The sequence below is a fragment of the Salminus brasiliensis genome, chromosome 8 (genome assembly GCF_030463535.1).
Source record: "Salminus brasiliensis chromosome 8, fSalBra1.hap2, whole genome shotgun sequence".
NCBI lineage: Eukaryota > Metazoa > Chordata > Actinopteri > Characiformes > Bryconidae > Salminus > Salminus brasiliensis.
The window spans coordinates 40,274,745-40,297,182 of NC_132885.1; the positions used below are offsets into that span (position 1 = coordinate 40,274,745).

The following is a 22,438-nucleotide window of genomic DNA, read 5'->3' on the forward strand; positions in this document are numbered from 1 at the left end:
TGGGGTGGGGTAATGGGGTTTGAGGGGATGGGGTGGAGTAATGGGGCATTGAGGTCATGAGAGTGGAGTATTGGAGTGTTGCAGAGATGGGGTGGAGTAATGGGGCATTGAGAAAATGAGGGTGGAGCAATGGAATGTTGCAGAGATGGGGTGGGGTAATGGGGTTTGAGGGGATGGGGTGGAGTAATGGGGCATTGAGGTCATGAGAGTGGAATATTGGAGTGTTGCAGAGACAGGGTGGAGTAATGGAGTGTTACAGATATGGGGTGGAGTAATGGGGCGTTGAGGAGTTGATGCTGGAGTAATGGGGCATTGAGGAGATGAGGCTGGAGTAATGGGTTGTTGAGGAGATGAGGGTGTAGTAATGGGGCGTTGAGGAGATGAGGGTGTAGTAATGGGGCATTGAGGAGATGAGGGTGGAGTAATGGGGCGTTGAGGTTATGAGAGTGGAGTAATGGAGTGTTGCAGAGATGAGGGTTGAGTAATGGGGAGTTGAGGAGATGAGGGTGTAGTAATGCAGTGTTGAGGAGTTGATGCTGGAGTAATGGGGCGTTGAGGAGATGAGGCTGGAGTAATGCAGTGTTGAGGAGATGAGGGTGTAGTAATGGGGTGTTGAGGAGATGAGGCTAGAGTAATGGGTTGTTGAGGAGATGAGGGTGTAGTAATGGGGCGTTGAGGAGATGAGGCTGGAGTAATGGGTTGTTGAGGAGATGAGGGTGTAGTAATGGGGCATTGAGGAGATGAGGGTGTAGTCATGGGTTGTTGAGAAGATGAGGGTGAATTAATGGATTGTTGAGGAGTTGACGCTGGAGTAATGGGTTGTTGAGGAGATGGGGGTGTAGTAATGCAGTGTCGAGGAGATGAGGGTGGAGTAATGGGGTGTTTTGGGTTTTTTGTGCAGATGTATGCTGGACTTGGTCTAGCTGCTGTGTTGCGTAATGCCCTGAGCGAGAGCGTTCCCAATGAACCACAGTTAGACTTGTTTGTTCAACTCTCAGTGGAGAATGAAGCCCCTCTGAGGACCATGGGTTGTTTTCCACACTGCCTCAGACTCCCTTTCAGTTTCAGTTTCCCAGAAATCAGTTCTTTACCAAATGTCAGTAGAACCCTCCCTCCACCCGCTACCTTTAAAAGTCAAAGCATCAATGCGTAGCAGAAAGGAAGAGCTGCAGACACAGGGCTGCATCACACAGAGGAGGACACAGCCCTCAGAATCACTTCTGACAAAGGTGAGCCATTCTCTTCTCCTCAGTCTCCCACCTCGACCTGGAGGAATCCTCATCCTCAGCCACTCTTCCTTACAGAAAGGCTTTGCCTGCAGGATGTTTAAAGAAGGATAATTTTTTTCTCTTGATGTAAAGGTTCTTTATTAATGTAAAGGTCACACCTCTAATACAAAAAAGGTTCTTTATGGAACCAAAAATTGGTTCTTCTATGGCTTCCTTTTGTAGCACTTTTATTTTGTAGAGTGTAGAACATGAAACCAAGCTCTTACAGTTTTCTAAAGTCCAACTAAATGATACTGGGGCATTTTAAGCAAGGTGTGTTGAGGTGTTTATGATCTTTAAGCTACTGCAGGAGTTATATTCTTTTTTTTTTTTTTACAGACAGTATGATGTCCAGTTTGTTTCAGTTTCTATTTGGACCCCAAAATCCTGGTGAGTTTTAATGATCCAATCCAAACTGAACAAACAGCCGGTTGGCGCTTTCAGCCAAGCACACAGTGTACTATACCATATAAGAGAAATGCTCAAGATAACCATATACCTGTATGTTAAAAATTGTGTGTATGTATATATATATATGAAAAATAAGACTATAAACTAAATATTTAATTAATTGTTTAGGAATTAGTCTAATTAGTCTAAAGTAATTTGACTCATTTATAAATATATAAACTCAATTATAAATATATGGTTTATTTCTAATACTTTAGTCTGGAAGCCCAGTCACTGTCTCCCTGAAGTCTTGAACCCATGGAAACCCATGCTGAGTTTTTTTGTTGTTGTTGCAGTAAGAATAGTTATAGAATTAAGTAGAATAAACACTAATAATGACACTCCTACAGAAAGTGGTGGTGGTTCTCCATCACTGTGTTCATCATTAGAACATCTCCAAAGTTCTCCTCTCTCATGGAGTCTACTATTATTTAGAGTTCTCCTCAGATCAACACCTGGTTTGGTGGTAAATCAGGGCTTAATGATGGTAAATCAGGTGAGCTGCTGCTGCTGCTGATGATGATGGAGTTGAACACCTCCTCTGTGCTGTGCTGGCTGGACTGCGGGGCGTTCAAGAGAAACCTGGAGGAACCAAGCTCTGTTCTTCAGACTAGCTCACCTACAAGATCTCACTACTTTCTTCAGAATGAGAAGCTCTTGTTTCTCCTTTTTACTGGATTTATCTTCACCTGCTTTATCGGTTCTGATGAGATCTGGAACATATGTCTTATATTGTACTAGATTATCTGTCCTAGACCTCACCATCATGTTTCAATCCAAGCTTCATGTAGTACTATCATTAGGCCTTTATTGTCTAAGGTATTTCCCCCATTCATAATATTCTTTTTGTTCTTAATTACACAGCTCGCCGCCCTCCGTTACCCGGTAAGTTTAAATGATCCAATACAAACTTTTATGCTGAAGCTTCCGATCAAACGTACAGTTTACTCTAGGTTAGCGTCCAGTTTACAGCAGTGTCGAATATAGACTGGACAATACAACAAAGCACTTATTTTGGGGGCAGTTTTCTGTTTGTCCAAACTTCTTACGAACAGATTTGACATTTTTCATGATAATGAAGTTCATCATCAGCATCTATTTCTTTTTTTTAAATTGTTTTTTAAAAATGCTGTTACCGAGATAAATTAATTATCTTGGTAAGCAGTTGATAAAATTAAGAATATGATACAAATATTTAAGCAATATAGTTATTTTATAGGTAGTTTATACTTTTTAGTCTATGTTTATTCAGACCTTAAAAATACTTGTTTTAATTCTCAAAAAAAACTGAAAACATGTTACCCCTGGGTGTAACCTCATGCTCTGCCATGGTCAGGATTGCTTTGTATGAATTCTACACTTAAATGATATAAGAGGATAACACAGTAAACTCAATATGCTAAACCGAATCTGGTCTCTAAATGAACACAAAGATCAACAACAAACTAACAAAAGAGATCAACTACTCATATTGGTTTTCTTAGTAGTTTTACTGGGCCCTCGCCATGTCCATATAGATTTTTCCCATTAACTTTGCTGTCTGTGGCGTTATACTGACAAATGGGGTTGGTTTATTAGAGCTTATACAGTTTTACATAAAATAATTATCCCAATGCGAGATAATTATATGTTTATGTTTGTTTACATACAAACATAACATAATCAACTTAATTGCTGGGACCTCTTCATATCACAGTGTATTTTAATTATACTTACTGTTTAATACTTTATTACTTAAACCATTTTCGACAGTTTGTCACATCGCATACTCAGTTAATAGCTAGAACCAAGTTTCGAATTTCATTGTTATTTAATTAAAGTGCCTTAGAAATCACCTACATGTTATCTACTATATGTGCTACCTAGAACTAATATATATATATATATATATATATATATAATTGTATTTTAAAGTTTTAAGATAGTTTCAACAATACTTTTTTGGACTTTTGGAACAAGTATTTGTAAACTTGTACAATTTGTAAAGAATTGTAAACTTTCAACCATAAAATAAGGCATGGCCTAAATCAGCAAATGAGTTTAGGCATATAAGGCATTTCCCTTATTAATAATATTTTTGTTCTCCAATTACACAGTTCCTCGCCCTTCATCACCCGGTAAGTTTAAATGATCCAATACAAACACATAGGCCCGTCACGGGCATCTTTTCTCCTTTTTTCATTTACACTGTTCAACTCTTGATCATTATCTTGGTAATAGGCTAATGAGGGAAAAACACTATGTCCGAATGTTTGTGTTAAAATGTAATCTTATTTTTTAAAACTAAATAACACCCCCACACAATGGGCAAGAACTGGAGTAAGGTTGGAGTCAGTTGGCACTGTGGCACTGGCAACTCTGGGTAGGGTTCAGATTCTCTGCCCGACCCGACAGAGCCCGAGGAAAGTGGTGGGAAAGTGCGGGTTGGGCATCGGGTCGGGCAGAGAATCTGAACTCTACCCAGGGCTCAAGAAAATGGTCTGTGGCGTTGGCCTACGTTTTTTAATGCTATTCTTTTTATGTTATCTAAAGCTATGGCGTGATCATAATTTAGTGCAGATCACTGTGAAGACCACTGACTGTAGATAAGCGTTTCCTGCTTGACGAGTTTCTGTTTACTTACAATCCCATTCTTCTGTTTCCAATAGAATTTGTCACCGTTTTGGCTGATAAACAAGTCAAGGAAGAAGAAGATGTCACTCTTCGATGTCAGACAAACACAGGAGACGTAACTGTGACATGGGAGAAGAAAGACCAGAAACTGTGCTGTGTGGAGGGCAAACACAGAACAGGAAAAGAAGGCTCAGCGATTTTCTTGGAAATCAAGAAGGTTGAGCTGGGAGATGAAGGGAAATACACTGTAACCATACAGAATTCATCGGGTAGCGCCTCATGCTCTGCCATGGTCATTGTTGGTATGTAGAAATCCTAAAGAACTTATTCACACATTAACAGACGACTCATAGCTAAAAAAACATTAACAAATAAAATCTTACTGTAATAAATGACAAAAAGAGAATAAAATAATTAGTCAATCATGCATTTCTTACAGAAATCAAAGAATGGAGGACCGTTCAGTGGAATTAAGTCCACCTACACGATCATTTGCTGGGTTTGACATATATAAAATAATTAATAATATCTTTAAAAAATATCGTAATGCTGTGTTTTAAGTTTTCTCAAGTAGAAAGTAGTGGTTTTATCTTTTTTTTTAGTTTAGAATATTAAGCACAGCCTCTGTAGATAATTAAACGTAAGATTTTGACCATTTCTAAGGCTTTAATTAGCAAACCAGAACTAAGGCTGGTCACCAGCTGTAATTAGGAATGGTCAGCTGAGTCAAGTTTCCAAGCTTTAAAAATCCTCTGACTTTTTAAACTTTGTGCTACAAAAAGATAGCCACAATTTTTTTTACTTGTGGAAAATAGTATTAAGAACGGGCAATTAAGGGGAACTGTGGAGGTCAAGGTGAGATTCGGAAGGCCAAGAAACCTCAGAGAGAAATGCTTGTATGCTGGTCAGACAGGAGAAGCAGAACACCCACACGACGGGCAAGAATTGAGTCAGTTGGCACTGTGGCACTGGAAATACTGCGTAGAGTTTAGAGTTTATTCTCTCAAGAAAAAGTTCTGTGACTTTGACCTACAATTTTTAATGCTATTCTTTTTACGTTATCTAAAGCTATGGCGTGATGATCACCATACGGCAATGACAAATGAGCTCCTTCACCGTCCGCATTACACTTGACCTGCAGTGCTGGTCAAGTCCTGGAATCCTCCAGCCTGCTAAATGCTGCCTCATTTGTAACTTGTGTGCAGCAACCTGAGCACTTGCACCAGCCTATAGCCTGTTTAATGCGTTTTGATTTGACTATAGTTCGTTTGATAGGCTTTCATTGGCCTTTATTATGTAAAGAATATCCGATGTTATCTTGGTTTATTTTGAATGTAAATGATATTATTGTTGTTGGTCTATTGCAGTTTAATGATTGTGCAATGCATGGTCTTATTGCTGTTTTTTGCGGGTTTAAATCAGGCACTGGCTCATAATGACAGTTTATGGGGCAGGGCGGGGCAGGGCTGGCTCGGACAGAACATGCACGGGCTCAGGTAGGGTCGGGCTGGATTTTTTGGGCCCAATCTAAGCTCTAACACGGGGGGGTAGAAAAATAGATACCAGAAAATAAAGAAGTATTTAGTATTTGGAATTTAGTATTTAGGTGAACGTTTAAATGCATCCACAGGGGAACACTCAAGAGTATTTCCAATGTGTTTGCTTGGTTTTTAGAAATCATGTTGGTACTATGAACTTGTTTTTTTGTACTGTCTTAGACAAGATCCGATTATCAGCGCCCTAAAGAGCTTTAAAATTAGCAGTGGGGATGTTAAAGAGCTCCGCTTCCTTCTGCATGGACCGGTCGGGGCGGGGAAATCCAGCATCATTAACACTATCAAAACCATCTTTGAAGGACATCAGTACATCAACTGTCTGACCGGTTCAGCATTAACAGGCGAGAGTTTAACCACAAAGGTGAGGACACTCCTGTGTACTTGCTATTCCATTGTGGTGGATGTAGCATAAGTACTATAGAGAACACGGCTGCAGTATCTACAATTGATGGGCTACAGAGTCTACAGCCTTGTAGTGGAGATACATGTGATAAACGTGATGTGCTGAAGACTGAAGGTCTTGAGAAATATATTTTTCTGATATTTGCACTGATCCTGGTGAAATTGTGATGAATACTAGTATATTAAACACCAAAAATCATTTTGTGGCTTAGGCTTGAAGTTAGATCACATTTTAAAACCTGAGGCAGATATTATTAAACTCAAAGTAAAATATTTAATGTAAGCGGTATTTCAAACATATGTTCCCAATATTAGATGTATGCTTTAGGCTGAAATGTTTTTATTAGTATGATTGTTAATTTTTTATTATGTATGTTTGGGTATTTCTTTACTTGGATGGTCCATTATCGATGCCTCGTAGATGCTCACCTGACATTTAACTGAAAATGTATACAACTGAAATCTACAGTCAATGTAACCCTGACAGTAACCCTAACCTAACCTTAACCTTAACCTTAACCCTAACCTTAACTTTAACCTTAACCTTAACCTTAACCTTAACCTTAACCCTAACCTTAACCTTAGCCTTAGCCTTAGCCTTAACCTTAACCTTAACCCTAACCCTAACCCTAACCTAACCTTAACCCTAACCTTAACCCTAACCTTAACCTTAACCTTAACCTTAACCCTAACCTTAACCTTAACCCTAACCTTAACCTTAACCTTAAATTAGCCATAAATACTAGGATTAGGGTTAGGTTTAGAGTTAGGTTTAGGATTAGAGTTAGGGTTAGGATTAGGGTTAGGGTTAGGATTAGGATTAGGGTTAGGGTTAGGATTAGAGTAAGGATTAGGGTTAAGGTAAGAATTAGAGTTAGGGTTAGGGTTAGAGTTAGGGTTAGGGTTAGGGTTGGGATTAGGGTTAGGATTAGGGTTAGGGTTAGGGTTAGGGTTAGGATTAGAGTTAGGGTTAGAGTTAGAGTTAGAGTTAGGGTTAGGATAAGAGTTAGGGTTAGGATTAGGATTAGGATTAGGGTTAGGGTTAGGGTTAGGTTAGGGTTAGGATTAGGGTTAGGGTTAGGTTAGGGTTAGGATTAGAGTTCAGAGGCATTAAAATAAGAGTTCAGTTAGTTGAAGGTCAGGTGAGCATCTATGAGGCATCTGCAATATACCATCTAAAGTGATACTAGTAAAGTAAAGTGATACTTAGATCATCATCATTATTATTATCATTATTATTATTATTATTATTATTATTATTTGCAGTTTGAGAAGTTCAATGTTGGAGATGTACCTTTCACCTTCTATGACGTGATGGGCCTGGAAAAGGGGGGGTCCAAAGGGGTGCACCCTGATGACATCATCAGTGCTTTAAAAGGCCACGTACCCAACAATTATGAAGTAAGATCAACACACACACACACTCACACACAAACACACACACACAATAATACAGTCAGCCCTGGCTTGTTCATGTTGTTTCAGTATTTTTTTTCTCTCCCATGTTTAGTTTAAAGCTTGCGCCCCAATCGATAAAGACAACAGACACTACATCCTGGACCCCACTCTGAACGATAAGATTCACTGTCTAGTGAGCGTCATTCCAGCAGACACAATTAGTAGAATGGACGATGAAGTCATTCAGAAAATGAGGAACATCAGAGTAGCGGCTAGTGAATTAAGTAAGTATCTTTCACTGATTAAACAAGTGAAACAAAAATAATAATAATAATAATAAATAATTAAATGTAAAAAAACATATTAAATGTAAATTAGTTTTAGTGCTTATTATTAAGTAAAGACTGCACTTGTAAATAAGCTGTTTTTGATGAGTTGGGAGTAAAGCTTGGGTTGGAGTTTTCACTGGAAGGTCCCATTTCTTCTTGCTGAACATTCCTGCCAGAAAATAAAAGCTTTAAGAAAGTTTCTCTGCTGCAGGAATTCCTCAAGTTGTTTTCTTGACAACAGTAGACCAATCGTGCCCGATGACAAAGAAAGACATGACCAAGCTCTACCAAAGCAGGAAGATAAAGCAGAAGGTCAGTCTCTTTGCTAGTTGGTACTCCGATTGTAGAACAGCTGTTAACAGAGTCAGTAATATAGCAATGTCACTGTGTGCATCGGCAGGTGGATGAGTGCAGAAACAAACTGGGCGTCGCACCGAACTGCATCTTCCCTGTGAAGAACTACCACGAGGAGACCAAACCCAATGAGCAGCTGAACTGCCTGATGCTGGAAGCCTTCACGCAGATTGTGCATTCAGCTGACGACTTTGTGAAGAGGAATTCCAGCCAGCAGGAAACTGTAGAATGAGTTTCTTCATGAAAAATAACTTCAGGACCCTTAAGGTTTGATGTATCTCTGCTCAGGAGTGCTAGAAAAGTTAGATAGTAGTAGATCTACTGTGCTAGACTGCATCCCATCGGTTGTCGGTTGCCACAGATTGGTGGTATAAGTACGTATAAGTAAGATGAAAGTGGTCCTCCACCCAATAATCGAAAAAAAGTGGAAACCATCCACTATAGAAGAGCTAGAGCAGTTGTTTCAGACCCTGGTCCTAAAGCAGCTAGAGCGTCTTGAAGTGGGTGTGAGATCAGTTAAACATAGAAAGAACCAAGGTTGAGAACCTGTTGGCCATAACCTGAATTTAAGGGGCTCTTTAAGGGTTCCTTCTGGTAAGGCAGTGGTTCTATATAAAACCATGACAACTGAAAGAACCGTGTGAAAGCTCAACTGCTTCTTTGTTTGGTTATATATTTTCCCAAATACATGAAGAACCGTCCTCTGTAGAACCTTTTTTTTTAAATGTTCTAAAAAAACACCAGCAGGGTTCCTCTCATAGGTAACGGTAGGCCATTGGGTTGCTCGCCCTCAAAACTAAAGAAGCAGAGGGAAAACTGTAGCACTAAGCATGAGAAAGTCATGTTAATGAAGCTGTTAAGCTATGTAACCCAAATCAGTTCGCATGGTTCCACTATTGTGTCACAGAATTGAGTCAGAGAACACTCTTTAGTACCATGCAGAACCATTTTTGCTTAGAATATAGAAGATGGCTGTCAGAAAACGTGCCTCAATTGATGAGCTACAGTATGTACAGTCCTGTAGTGGAGCTACAAAACAAGCCCAAAATCCATATTTTCATATTCATGTCGTTAGTGTGAGAAACTCTTATTCTGAGCAAGAAAATGCATTAACAGGAATATAAGTGATGTATTGCTCATGTTTTGTCATTAGAAAAAAAACAAAAAAAACAATAAACACTAGCTAATCCTAACTGTGCTCTCCGTGAACTGATTTGTCATTTGTCCCGGAAAAAACACAGCGCATCCAACAAGACATCTACATCTTTTATACCGCTACTTAAAATCAATATAAACACAAAAGGACTGGTTCTACTATGTGCATTGTCCCCATGCATGTATATAACGTCTCAGGAAGTTCTTCTATATATATATATATATACATATAAAATAGAAAAGTTAACTTTACCATAATGGCCTCCAGGCTATAGGTCTCACATCTTAAAACAGAATGTTCCTCAAATATCTTATAAATATCAAAGTCTACGAGTCGGACACTGTCTTAATAACTTATTGTGTTTCTTAATAATTGGATCAAGACCTGTGTGGATGCCTTGAAACAATAACACTGTTCAGTTTCATTGAAAGTCTTGAGAAATCCGTGTTGAGAAAGTGTGCTCCAACAGCACGGAAAATACTACAACTTTTGGACCCTGAATAAATGCTCAGAGACTCATTTGGAGTGCAGAAGCCTCCAGACAAGTGAGGAGCAGGACCCAATTAAGAGATGAACATCCTTCCAGGCTCTGAGAGAGCTGACCTTGATTTGGGGGAGGAAAAGATCTAGATTCATTCTCAAAGATTGCTCAATCATACCTTTTATAATTTCCTGAACCCAGAGTTCCCTTGGTAAAAGCAGCTCAGTTCGATTCCACCCCATTGGTAATGTTTAACGACAGACAGCTGGGAATAGACAATTGATAGACTTTTTTTTTTGGGGGGGGGGGTGAAATGTAGACAGGAAAAGCAGCTAAAATGGAGTTTGGCTTGGCATAGTTTCTTTATCCTCATGTTAAGATTGAATAGTTAGAGCAGGAAAGATATGCAGGGCAGGGGTCCATTGGTCCTTTAGGATACCTCCCTTTAGGATGGGAGTGGCATTCATGATCCAGGACATTAGTGTCTGACTGAAAGAGATTTAATTGGGCCATCCCTGTGTCCATGTGAAAAATTAACCAATGGGCTGCTTTCCCTGCTTTATGGACTAATCATTGGATTATCTTTTTAAATTAAGAATTACACTGGTCAATCCCTGTAAGTCAAAGGAAAATACCCATGAATACCTTTAAATTCCCTAATATCACAGTAAGCCTTGGGTGTTGTCAGGTCCGCGTCGTTGCACCCGCCCCGGGGGCGGTCCCGAGCCGCAGCCTGCAGGCTCTCCTGAGGACTTTTATTTTGATGTTTGCGTTCATGTCTTGCTTCACGGACTCAGTTCAAGTTGTTTTACGTCATGTGTGTTCGATTCAGAGTCATGATTCTTGTTCATGTGTGTTTGATTCATGTTCAGTGTTTGATTCTTGTTTCGTTAATGCGTTTCACCTGAGGCTGGGGTATTTAAGGGGCTAACACTAGCCACTCGATGCCGAGAATTAAATCAAACCAAACCAAGTCAAGTCAAGTCAAGTCAAGTCAAGTCAAGTCAAGTCAAGTCAAGTGCTTTGCAGTTCACGTTCACAGTCCAAGAAACCTCGAGGTCGTCAGAGAGGCTTCCTCTCCATTCAAGATCATGTTAGTATTACCGTTCATGGGCGAGCCTTGTTTCCAGGTCTGTTCTACTGTTGCCGTTTGGTTCTGCAGCTGGTCCCCCAGGCTCCTAGCTCAGCTCTCGGAGTCCCACCAGCCTCAGGTGTGTTTTGCGTTTGCCCTGTACTCGCTGCCTTATGCTACGTTCCCCCCTGTTTTGTTTTCTTATATTCTGTTAATAAATCTGCTTGCATTGGTCCATCTCTGCGAGTGTTCACCCCTCCTTGTCAGACCTAGCCCGTCATGACAGGTGTTCAAACTACAGTGGAGAATGAAGCCCCTCGTTTATTCACACTGCCTCTGACTCCCTTTTAGTTTCCCAGAAATCAGTTCTTAAGAAAGTAACATTGGAACCCTCCCTCCATCCACTGCCCTCGAAAGTAAAAGTAAAAATGAAAGACATAAATGGTCCATTAAATGCACAATATAAGACACTCATTAGCCTGGAGGAATCTTCAGCTAATCTATGTTGCAGGATGTAGAAGGTAGATGAAATCTATACATCTTTAACCTCTGGTCAAAATATATGTTACTGTTATAGCTTTAAAAATCGATTATGACCCTGATTTATTTAAAGTATGAAGCTAAAGATTTGAAACCTTTCTGGAATATCGTTAAGCAAAAGTTTAGTTTCTTAGTAACACTTCCTTTTGTGAGCATCACAGCTTCCAGTTCTTCTTTTGGGGATTTTTCAGATTTCCATTGATTTCCATTCTTCCTGTAGAAGGTTTCTAGGCCTGGGAGGTCGCTGGGCCATCCCACCACTGCTCTTTTGAGGTATATCCACAGATTTGTGTCTGATGATGTGTAGATTAAGGGTCATTTTGCTCGCTTGAGGTGGTAGTCCATTGTGGATTTTGAGGTGTGTTTAGGAGCATTATCCTGCTGTAGAAGCTCCTCCTCTTTTCATCGTTTCAACTTTAGCTCCTTTACAAATTTCAAGCTTCCATCCGAAATAGAAAAAATTATATACAGATAGTTACAGCTTCTAGGAGCATTCTCTAATACGTATGTAAATGAGCTCTGTTCTGATTGGCCACCCTGTATTGCATGAATGTCATGCACGTTAAGAGTAATTGCGCTATACGTGCCATAGTGGCAGGAATGATGTTAATGATTAGCGTGCTAATCCAGAGCTCATTAGACCCCAAATCTACTGAGACCACAAAGAACATTATCATTAAAGGGAGGAACACGTCTTTCTCATATCTTGGAAAGAGAGAGAGCGAGAGAGAGCCATCTTCTTCACACTTAATTGGCTCTGCATTCGTTTTTTAAGGAGAGAATGGCAAGAGCGAGCAGCGCCTAATGATTTTAAAGCCATGCAGATTACATATGAGAGAGAGGGTCTCCGTTTGGAAAGAAGCTTATATGGCCGCAATCTTTGCCGCTGGGCCTCGGATTGCATTGTAGTCTTCAGCTTCTCACTCTTTTCTCAGAGCCCATGAAAATGTGATCTTTTTGAACATATTTGAACATCTGATCTTCATGTGGTTAATACTAAGAGATGGAGGGAATCTAGCTAAACACATTTAACTGAAGAAACAGCTTAAAACATCCATAATAATCACATTTTCTCTATAAAAAAAAGGGTCCAAGCCCCGACATTTATTTCTACTTCAAATATGTAAAATTAGAATCAGCTGCAGATGATTAGAACATGGTTGGAGATTATTGTGGAGGAGCCTCCTCCAGTCACAGATCAAGCGGAGACACCATGGCCATGTGATTGGTCAGGGTTATGTTGATGTAAACCTGGTCCACTGTTAAGACCGCCCATTCCACATCGAGAGTAGGCCAATACTGGTGAAATCCAGCAGACATTTTTTTAGACCACTTACGCTGAGGGCCCTGAGGAGCCAGATTCACTTCATTAGCAAGAAAACTCCCAGGGGTTCCCAGGGGCCCTAAGAGCTACCAAATGCAAATTTGCAGCTCATGGACCTCAACTTTTAACTTCCAACCATAGCTGTTCCAGCACTATTATGGCTGGTTATGATTGGTCATCAACACGGAAGGAGGCAAATGTAGCTATGACTCGTTAGCAGCTCGGTACTTAGCGATGCTTAATCTGCATCTTGTTACTGACTGGAAATCTTACCACACAGGTGTCAACACACCCATTTCTATGATCTTCATAAAAAAGTACTGCCAGTAAAATGGGATGCTCTGGAACACATGACCATATTTTAATGTACACTCTTTAGGCCATACCCTACATGAAGTCCACTTGATATGAGAATCTAGGTACTGAAAGACCTCTACCTACTAGAGGTTATCAGCCTGTTCCGGCACTCAGTTTGAGAAGCAGCGGTACTGTGTAGATCTCCATTTACCTCTGTTTACCACACAACATATTCTAGCCCCTGGTTCGAATCCCAGGCCATACCACTTTTGCCATCAGCAGCTGAAATCTGAGGGAGCACAACTGGCCGCACAGTGGCCAGCACAAGCGTCTGTTAGCTAGTGCGGTGGAGCTGGGGACCCGGCGCCTTCCTCCGAGTGTGCCCGGCAAGTTTGAAAAGAGGTGATGTCTGGCTTTGCTTGAATTGCAGGAGACATGGGTTAAGTCCTTACCCTTCCAGTGTCTGGAGTATTGCTAGCGCTAGGGGGGCTAGGAATGGGTGGGCTAATTGGCAATACCAAACTGGTAGAAAAAGTGTCAAACTTTGATAAACAACAGCTCTTGGCCCCCACTACAGTCCAATCATTGGCTGGTTTCGCTGCTGTCCATAAAGCTCTAATGTTTTAATAACAGAGATGTTCACCAGCGCTCCATCTGCATGGCAGGAAATGCCTACATTCGGCTGCAACGTGCATGCAACGGAGTCGCCATGCAGACAAAGCTTTCCGACCGGCAGCATCTAGCCTCTCAGTGGTCTCTCGGCCTTGTGCCTGTTGGCCGGCGTGATTTAGCTGATTTTTATGTAGCCATATTGCTAATGCTATTTCTAGTCCATTATCAAGCACTCAGGGCGGGAGGCTCTCCACCTGTGCTCGGCATTGAGGGCCATTACGAGCGATCTGAAAGCCAGGCTGGAGCTCAGACAGGCAGCCTTATTATACGTGACCAGCTGCAGATGGAGAGAGCACCACTTCACCCGACTATTCACCCCACCATTCATAGAGACCAGCTCGCCATAATGCGTGGCTGTGCCCTCTGGTGCTCGCTTGCTTTCACTTGTGCTCTCTCTCTCTCTCTCTCTCTCTCTCTCTCTCTCTCTCATGGCATGCTCTCTAGCCTCTTATCCATACCATCTGCTCCTAATTGTGCTGATTTGTGGGTCTCGTTCAAGGATTTAAACTGGTCTTAATTTGCACAGGATTGCACTGCTTAGGCTTCCAAAGCGAATATTAAGCGAATAACTCTTCGGACTCCAGGATAAGACGACGCACCGCCCTTTCGGTGTGCTCACAGAAGTCTCGTTCGTTGGGCGTAGCGCATGAAATGACAGTTTTGACAGCCCTCTATCAGAAGTACTTGGCTATAGCAAGGCTGGAGCTGTGGTAGTGGCCCATTTAACAGGGGCTGAGGAGCAATTGGCCGTGATCTCTCAGGGTGGGTAAGATGATTAAATCAGAAAAGTAGTAGACTACTGAAAATATTGTGTGTGTTCTAAAACGTTTGACTGGTAGTATATGTTGAATATAAAGGAGTTCTATATATTCTAATATATGGCATATATCACAAATCTACAAATCTTACCAAATATATATATTTTTTTATGTGTGTGACAGACAAGACAACTACATTCACCATCCACCTTTAACCCATCCGTGCAAACACACACAGTAACAGTGAGCACACATGCCCGGAGTGGTGGGCAGCCATCGCTGCGGTGCCCGGGGATCAGAGAAGGACCTTGGTTAAGGCAGCTTGCTGAGCTCAGGTATCAAAGTCCAATCAGTCCAATATACCGTTTATTTTAATAGGGATCAAATCATCCATTATATCATGTCATCAAAGGTGTCAAAAGTATTCACACTCATTCCTCAGGTAAAAGTGAGTGGAGATACTTGGGTTTAAAAGACTTTTATAGAAGCTGAAGTATCAACTGAAGCTTTTTACTCCAGTAAAAGTGTAAAAGTACTGGTTTCAGAACGACTTCAAGTAGAAAAGTAAAAGTAATGGAAGGAAAACAAAGGCCGAAAGCTTAGGCCGCACCACAGGGGTCTATAGTGCACTACCCCCTGAGTCTCTGCCACGGACACAGTCTTCATACTAGACTACAGACGTCTGCTGTGAGCTCGCTGGAGAGTGACGGGACGTGTGCAGGTGTGATGGATCGCTTACAAACCAATAGGGAGTCAGAATGGTGTGATGTCAGAATGGTGTCTGATTATACTTCTCATCCAACCACCATCAGATTCACACTTTCCGGATGGAGAGATTTATCTGGATACAGTTGGATAGATGACAAGCTGGAATGAAATAGGAGAAATGAGGCTGTTTTTAAAATGTAAGGAGGAGAAAGTTCAGATAATTGGGGGAAAATGTGAGGAGTAGGAATTAAAAATATTTTTTTTCAGCCGTATTTTATTAACTTTTTACACAACCATGTGTCCAGACCTTAAAGTCTTTCTATCACACTGCAAATCTACTGTATAATTAATGGGAACTTACTTGGCTGCTTTACGGTTAGCCCTCTTTCTAAAGCCAAACCTGCACAGACGCCCATTCTCACAAACATCCTCACATCTACTGCTTCCACGGCTCTTTTTAGAAACCGAGCTATAATTGAATTTGCGTGTTAGCAGGCGGAGAACTGGGGAACGCTCATTAAGATGCTGTAGCTTTATGAATAAATAACCGAGTAACAAGTGAGACCATTAGGAACGTAATGCTAAAGCAAGAGTCAGCGGCATTAGCGCTGCGCTACGGGCTGCTCTCATTTGCGTTCGTGAAATCACAGGCACCTGCGCGCCGGGTCGGCTTTGGGACTGTTCTCAGGAGCGTGATACTGATACTGTGTCAAGCAGATTGTCGAAAATGAACGATTCCAGGGTGGGGAATACAGATCTGAGGCTATAAACAGTTAACAGTCAGGCCCATTATAACAGCTAGTGCCAGTGTAGCTGGAGCCTGGTTCTGTTGGTACGTTCTGCAGGTCAGACCAAAGGTCAGACAGTGAATGGACCAAACAATGTGAAATTACTTGATAATATAATAATATAAATACATGAATTGAATTGTTTACGCTCTATTCTCGTGTCTACAACCAGTTTATGCTCTCAAGACTGGACACTTCACCGGCTAGCATTGGACTACAGTAGTTGTGATATGTCATATAATTGTGTCAGGATCCAAACAGGCGATTCTTAGGATTTGGCGCCCTTAATTCACCACAAACGGACCACCTCAGAGTTTGCTTGGGACCGGACAGAGTCCACTTCATCTCAAGGGTCTCGGTGCACTTGTTTTAGGCCACATCTGAGTAACTGTACTCACGAATCACGAATCCCACCAAGGTAAAAAAAAAAAAAAAAAAATGAGGGTCTAATCTACCACGCTGGTGTTGAGTAAGCCCTTTGGATTCACCCTAGGGGCTTGATTTTACACACCTGTGGCAATGGGACTGAATGATACACCTGAATTCAATAATTAAGAGGTGTGTCCCAATACTTTTGTCCATGTATTGTACTGAATGATACAATACATCTGTCCTAGAACTACAAATCCCTGGCAGCTGTGACCAGTAGGGGGTGCAGTGTATAGTCCACCTTTGCCCGCTAGCTACTTTTTAGTAGGTAAGGATGTATCATCATCATCATCATCGTCATCATCGTCGTAGACGTTAATAGTCATCATCATCGTCATCACAATCATGGTGTTGGTCTGAACTTTCGCAACCCCAAGTGTGATTCCATGTTAAACATCTGACAAGATCAGTGGTAGAAGCCTTCTGGAAAACCCATCAGTATTCCGGTGCTCACCCTGCAGCATCTGTCCAAACCTCCTGCCTCTCCTGCTCATTTACTTTCATGAAACGGAGAATCGGTGATGTTGGGAAAAAATTGGGGAGCGAATACGAGAGTGCTGAAACAACAGATACTCTTTCTGACAAGCTGGCCCAATCCTCAGAGGCTGTAAAATTAATTAGCGCGTTCTTGTATCCGTTAGTTACGATTCGGTGGTCATGATTCCGGCTCTGTCTCTCTGAGGCCGAGAGCAGCTGTGTACGGAAGCTGAGGTGCTGGAGCAAAAAAATGAGGGGGGGTGGTGGGGGGTGGTAGGCACGAGCCAAGCAAGGGAGCCTCGGAAGACGATGCTGAACACTTGTGGCCTGGTTCTGTTGGGACTACAGACCAAAACAGTAAATGGACCCAACAATATGGATAACTGCTTGGATAAATGCTTAAATTATAACAATTTTCAGCAAAATATATTGTTTACACTCTATTCTCTAGTTCATGCTCACAAGGCTGGACAGTGCTAGCACCAGCTAGCACTGGACTGCAGTAGTTATGTCATTTATATAAGTGGGTCCAGATTCAAATTCACGATTCTTAGGATTCGGCGCTCATTAACTTACCAAGTATTTAACATTACATTCAGTCCAAAACATGAGTCAGCTTCCATGTTTAAGGTGGTAGTAACTTCAAGCCCCTGCAGATGGCGCTGCGCGATAGCTACAAATACCTGCAGGATTGAGAAGAGGTGGTACAGTGCGAAATGGGTCGAAAAGCAGATGTTAAATGATGTTAAATATGGCACATATTTCTAAATATGAATTATAAATATTTAAATATTTTCTGCTCATTCCACCCCGTAACGCTCCCATTTCTTTCCCTGGAAAAAAATTTGGTTACTGGCCTCATTTTGAGGACGTGACAAAGTCATCGAAAGTCTCCCTGACCGCAAGTAGGATCATCGTCCCTCTTCTCGAAAAAATGTTTCGACTCTCAGGTCGAGCTCATTAAGCTCAGTGGTTCGCTAATTTTAGCTTAAAAGTTTTTGGCATAGTGCCAATTATTTTCTACATAAAAAGGCACGAGCCATTTTGGCACAAAACCTTCGCCTCAACGTCACGCTCAACCCCATAACCTTTTTTTGAACAGTTCTTACAGGGTTGAATGGCTGTCACTTTTTTGTCTGTTTGCAAAGGGCGCCCATTCCCAAATGACCCAAGCAAGGGACCTCACCAGTGTCCTGAACCTCACTCTCAGCCTCAGATGCTCCACCAACATGTAAACAGCAGACAGGGTGAAGGGCCTTGCTCAAGGACCCAACAGTGACACCTTACAGAGCCTGGGTATCAAAACCCACAACCCTGTGATGTAACCGCTGAGCCACCACTTCCCCAAAGCAGACATCCCTGGTCTTCCGCGGGTCAGGTGGAGGTACAGTCCACTATACTAACGATGAAGGGTTGTGTTAGCTGCATTGTGCTGCTACTGGCACCGGAAAAAACGACAGTCTTATGGGTTCCAGGCTGTTGAGGTCAAGGGTGCGATTGTGTCCCCTGAAGAAGTATTATGTTTCTGGACACAGTCAACACTGGCAATAGTCCTCCTTCCCCAGACGTGCTGTACTCTGCAACAAAATTCTGAAGAAATTTAAAGTCTAGTGTTTTTGTGAACCGAAGAAGATGCGATGCGGCCCACTCAGCGCACCCACCAGATGTTTTGCCTACGCTTGACCTCTGACTTCAGCAAACAGTTTTCCCGCAGCCGGGCGTAGAGGAGACACATGTTTGGGCAAAATGGCTTCCATCAAGATGGTTGATGTCGAGCATCTGCTTGTCATTTCGGTGGCCATGGAAACATGGAGTCTCTCCTCGCATGGTTCATGCACTCAGCAGCTGCCACTGGCTTAAGCTTTCCAGAGTTCGGTATTGTGCCCCGGCAGCCTGGAGCTTCTTCTGTCTCACTTCTCATTGCGAAGAAAATCCTTCAGTATGAGGAGTGCAGTGAAGAGCTCCATGCAGTGAGTGAGGAGTATGAAGATGCCAGTCTAAACCCAGTCCTCTAGCGAAAGCCTTTTGAGGCTAAACTCAAGGAGAATATGGAAGCAAGGCTTGCAAGGCTAAAAGCTAATGCTAGCAGGGTGCTACATACGCATTACAGGGATGATGATGTTTATTCTCCCCCTCCATGTGGGGAGAATGTGATGAAAAGCACTGGGTACCTGGCTCTGACGCATCGGCTAGGAAACACCCATGCCGGCCGGCATCACACTGAACTGATGCGGGGAGAGAGAGAGCCATCTACCCACCCAATTGTGCTATCTCCGGCTCTGGCTGCTGATGGCAAGCGGCATGACCCGGGATTCGAACCAGTGCTTTAGTCTGCCGGGCCACTCTGAGCCCTGCATGCCCTACAAATTCAACCCTGTGCTCGGGATAGCTAGCATGATCTGGCTAAAGTTACAGATCACACTCCTTAGCTGGGTTTCACACCAGACCCACAGCAGCAGTGGATAGTTATATATACAGTAGCTCTCTCTCGCTCTCTTTATCAACTCATTCCCTTTTATTCCCTCTTCGTTCCTTTTGGGGGCAGCCACGGCCTGTATGTCACCGCTAGGTCGCCGGTTTGATCCCCTGAACCGGCAGGACATGACTGAAATGCCCTTGAGCAAGGGACCTGACCCCCAAATACTCCCCGGGCACCATAGCACCATGCAGGCCTCGTCCAACGGTGCTACCACAGCGTTAGCATAGTGATAACTAGCATTACCTTCGCGAGCTGCAGGGTTTCTGGATTACGGCTATAGCCATCCATTAGCATGGCGTTAACTGCATGCTGAAGTCTAATATTGCTAATATGCTAGCTGTGTTAGCTAGCTTGCTATATAAACCACAGACTCGGACTCGCATGAAGGAACCAGTGAGCATTTCTGATTGATTTGTAAACCCAGGAATGCGAATCGAGTCGAATCGTGAGCAGAGCGTGTCGAGACACACCGTTCCTTCAGTTTTTCGGGGGGTGCCGACTGGCTGCTTGCTCTCTGTCCTGACGAGTTAGGAACCCTTCTGATTAGAAGTTCAGTTCTCACCTGTCTTAATCACGTCTCCGAAAGAGCCACATCAACCTGCGGCATTCGGAAACGAACCGAACATCTGGTAAGCGCACGGCGCTCATCACCCGGAGGGGAGCTTATTTCGGGTCCCACTGGGGGTCATGCTGATACAGTTAGCATTCAGAACACACGCTGGTTAATTGCTGATATTCAGGTACAGCATTCAGCGAGCAGACACTGACTGAGCGAGTTAAAGAAGAGGCGCTTTTCTTTCTTTCTCCAGACTTGCTTGGCTGTGGGTGTTTTTTTTCCTCCGCTGATGGGGTTACGCAGGCGGACTGATGAGGAAATTGTTACTGATTGCAGCCTGTGTTTTTCTGCCATTTTCCCAGCGTTGTTTTCATTCCAGCGCTTCCGAGCGTAGTTTGGCATCAATCACAGACCGACTTGATTTGGGGACTTGTTAAGTCATAACCTGCAGTCACCTCACCTTCCAGTGTAGAGCGTCTTCGCAGTGCTGCGGCGTGGCATGCTGCTGAATACGGACCCATTTCAAATGGCTAATTCCTATTCCTCTGGTTGCTGTGGCAACCGGCTCGCGGCAACAAAAAAAAAGGGAGGTCATTGACCCTTCAAATGTTTGCTGTTAATTTACAGACTGAGAGCGAAATCATTACACTGAGAGCCCACAATCACTTTACCATCACACCAGACCCACAGCAGCAGTGGATAGCTATATATACAGTAGCCTACACTGATGTCGCTCTCTCTCTCTCGCGCGCTCTCTCTCTCTCGCGCTCTCTTCATTCATTCATTCCCTTTTATTCCCTCTTCGTTCCTTTTGGGGGCAGCCACAGCCTGTATGTCACCGCTAGGTCGCCGGTTTGATCCCCTGAACCGGCAGGACATGACTGAAGTGGCCTTGAGCAAGGGACCTGACCCCCAAATACTCTCCGGGCACCATAGCACCATGCAGGCCTCGTCCAACGGTGCTACGGCGGCATTCGCATAGTGATAACCAGCATTACCTTCGCGAGCTGCAGGGCCATGCTGATGCCATGCTGTCGTATATCGTCTTTTAGGCCAGGATTACGGCTATAGCTATCCATTAGCATGGTGCTAACTGCATGCCGAAGTCATCACACACTCGATAACTCGAACCTCATTGAGTTCGTTTCAACAGACCTGTTTGAGGAAGTGGATTCCAGCATTATTTGGCAACCCACGACCTTCAACCATCTATGGCGATGCTAACAGTGGAATTACAGCTTCTGTGGGTTAGCTAGCATTAGCTAGCTTGTGCTACATTGGCCTTGTACTTCTAATGCAGGACTAAAGAGCGAACCTGCTGCGTTATTACTGCGAGACGCCGCGGCAGGCTCTGGTCTAATGGGCCCGCACCGGCGTGGAAGGGGACGCTGAGGCCTTAGCAACCATTTGGGCCTATTGCACCACAGTCAGTTCATCGAGAGCGAACTGTTGGCATGTTGTTACATGGTCTTGTTACATTATGGGATGATGCAAGATGTTTGTGATTGTCAGCATGGTTGTGAAATAACAACCCCCCACCCCTCCCCAATTAACCCCGCCCAGTTATTGGAGCAAATGGACAAAATTCGGAGAAATCTGAAGGTACAGTGTCTCGTATCTCATTCCCTTAATCTCTCTTCCCGTTTCTCTCCTCACTTTTCTTACTTTTTCTTACTTATTTTTCTTCCTATTTTCTCTCTCGCTGTATTTCGTGGTGGTTTCCTCTTGGGCGGGTGGGCTGTAGTCTGGGATTATTGGGTCTTGCCGTGGAATTAGGGTTAAAATTGCTTTCCGCTTCTATTTCTATTCGGCTCATACACAGCAAGCCGCTGTTGGCGAGCTGGAGCTCGACGTTTGAGGGAAGAGCTGTTTGTCTTTCTTTCTGTTTTTAGATTCGCTTTTCTTTTCTTTTCTTTTTTTTCTTACACGTTTCTTTCGGGGTTATGGGAAATGATGAACACTCCAGCGGCTCTGAACCAGTCCCACCAGTCTGAACTGGAAATTGTCTTATTTCAAACGAAGTTTTACTATTCTGGCTTCGCAGCAGCACCTAGATTCATACAGAAGCCGACGGAAACCTAATCCTCTAATAATTACGGGAGTGTGTTTCTGTGGGGGGGTGTACATTTAACTTCAGACCTGCTATGACGTAAATCAGCGACGCATTGGAATTGCTCTGAATAATTTTAGGAATATCACCAGAAGCAAAACACACATTTTGAAAGCCTCCACAAATTGTTTAATGCTATATTGGCTTTCACTTGGTGGGCTACGTCTACATCTGATGAGGACCACTCATGGGCATGAGGCATTGCATTGAGCTAATTTGAG

The 22,438-nt window shown here is 42.9% G+C and overlaps 1 protein-coding gene across 1 annotated transcript; it reads left to right on the forward strand.

The window, feature by feature from the left end:
* The first annotated feature begins 4,021 nt into the window (after positions 1-4,021).
* LOC140561500 (interferon-induced protein 44-like) lies at positions 4,022-9,499 on the forward strand. Its single transcript, XM_072686742.1, has 8 exons — positions 4,022-4,037; positions 4,367-4,578; positions 5,754-5,827; positions 6,050-6,248; positions 7,556-7,690; positions 7,800-7,971; positions 8,228-8,328; positions 8,417-9,499. The coding sequence occupies exons 1-8, from the start codon at positions 4,022-4,024 to the stop codon at positions 8,600-8,602; spliced, it is 1,095 nt and encodes a 364-aa protein (XP_072542843.1). The 3' UTR covers positions 8,603-9,499.
* Positions 9,500-22,438: the final 12,939 nt, after the last annotated feature.

Bases quoted from the DNA above. Each gene is read 5' to 3' on its own strand.
- LOC140561500 (XM_072686742.1), top strand. The intron at 4,579-5,753 runs GTAACCATACAG...GGTTTAAATCAG, and splicing joins GAGATGAAGGGAAATACACT to GCACTGGCTCATAATGACAG. The intron at 6,249-7,555 runs GTGAGGACACTC...TATTATTTGCAG, and splicing joins GCGAGAGTTTAACCACAAAG to TTTGAGAAGTTCAATGTTGG.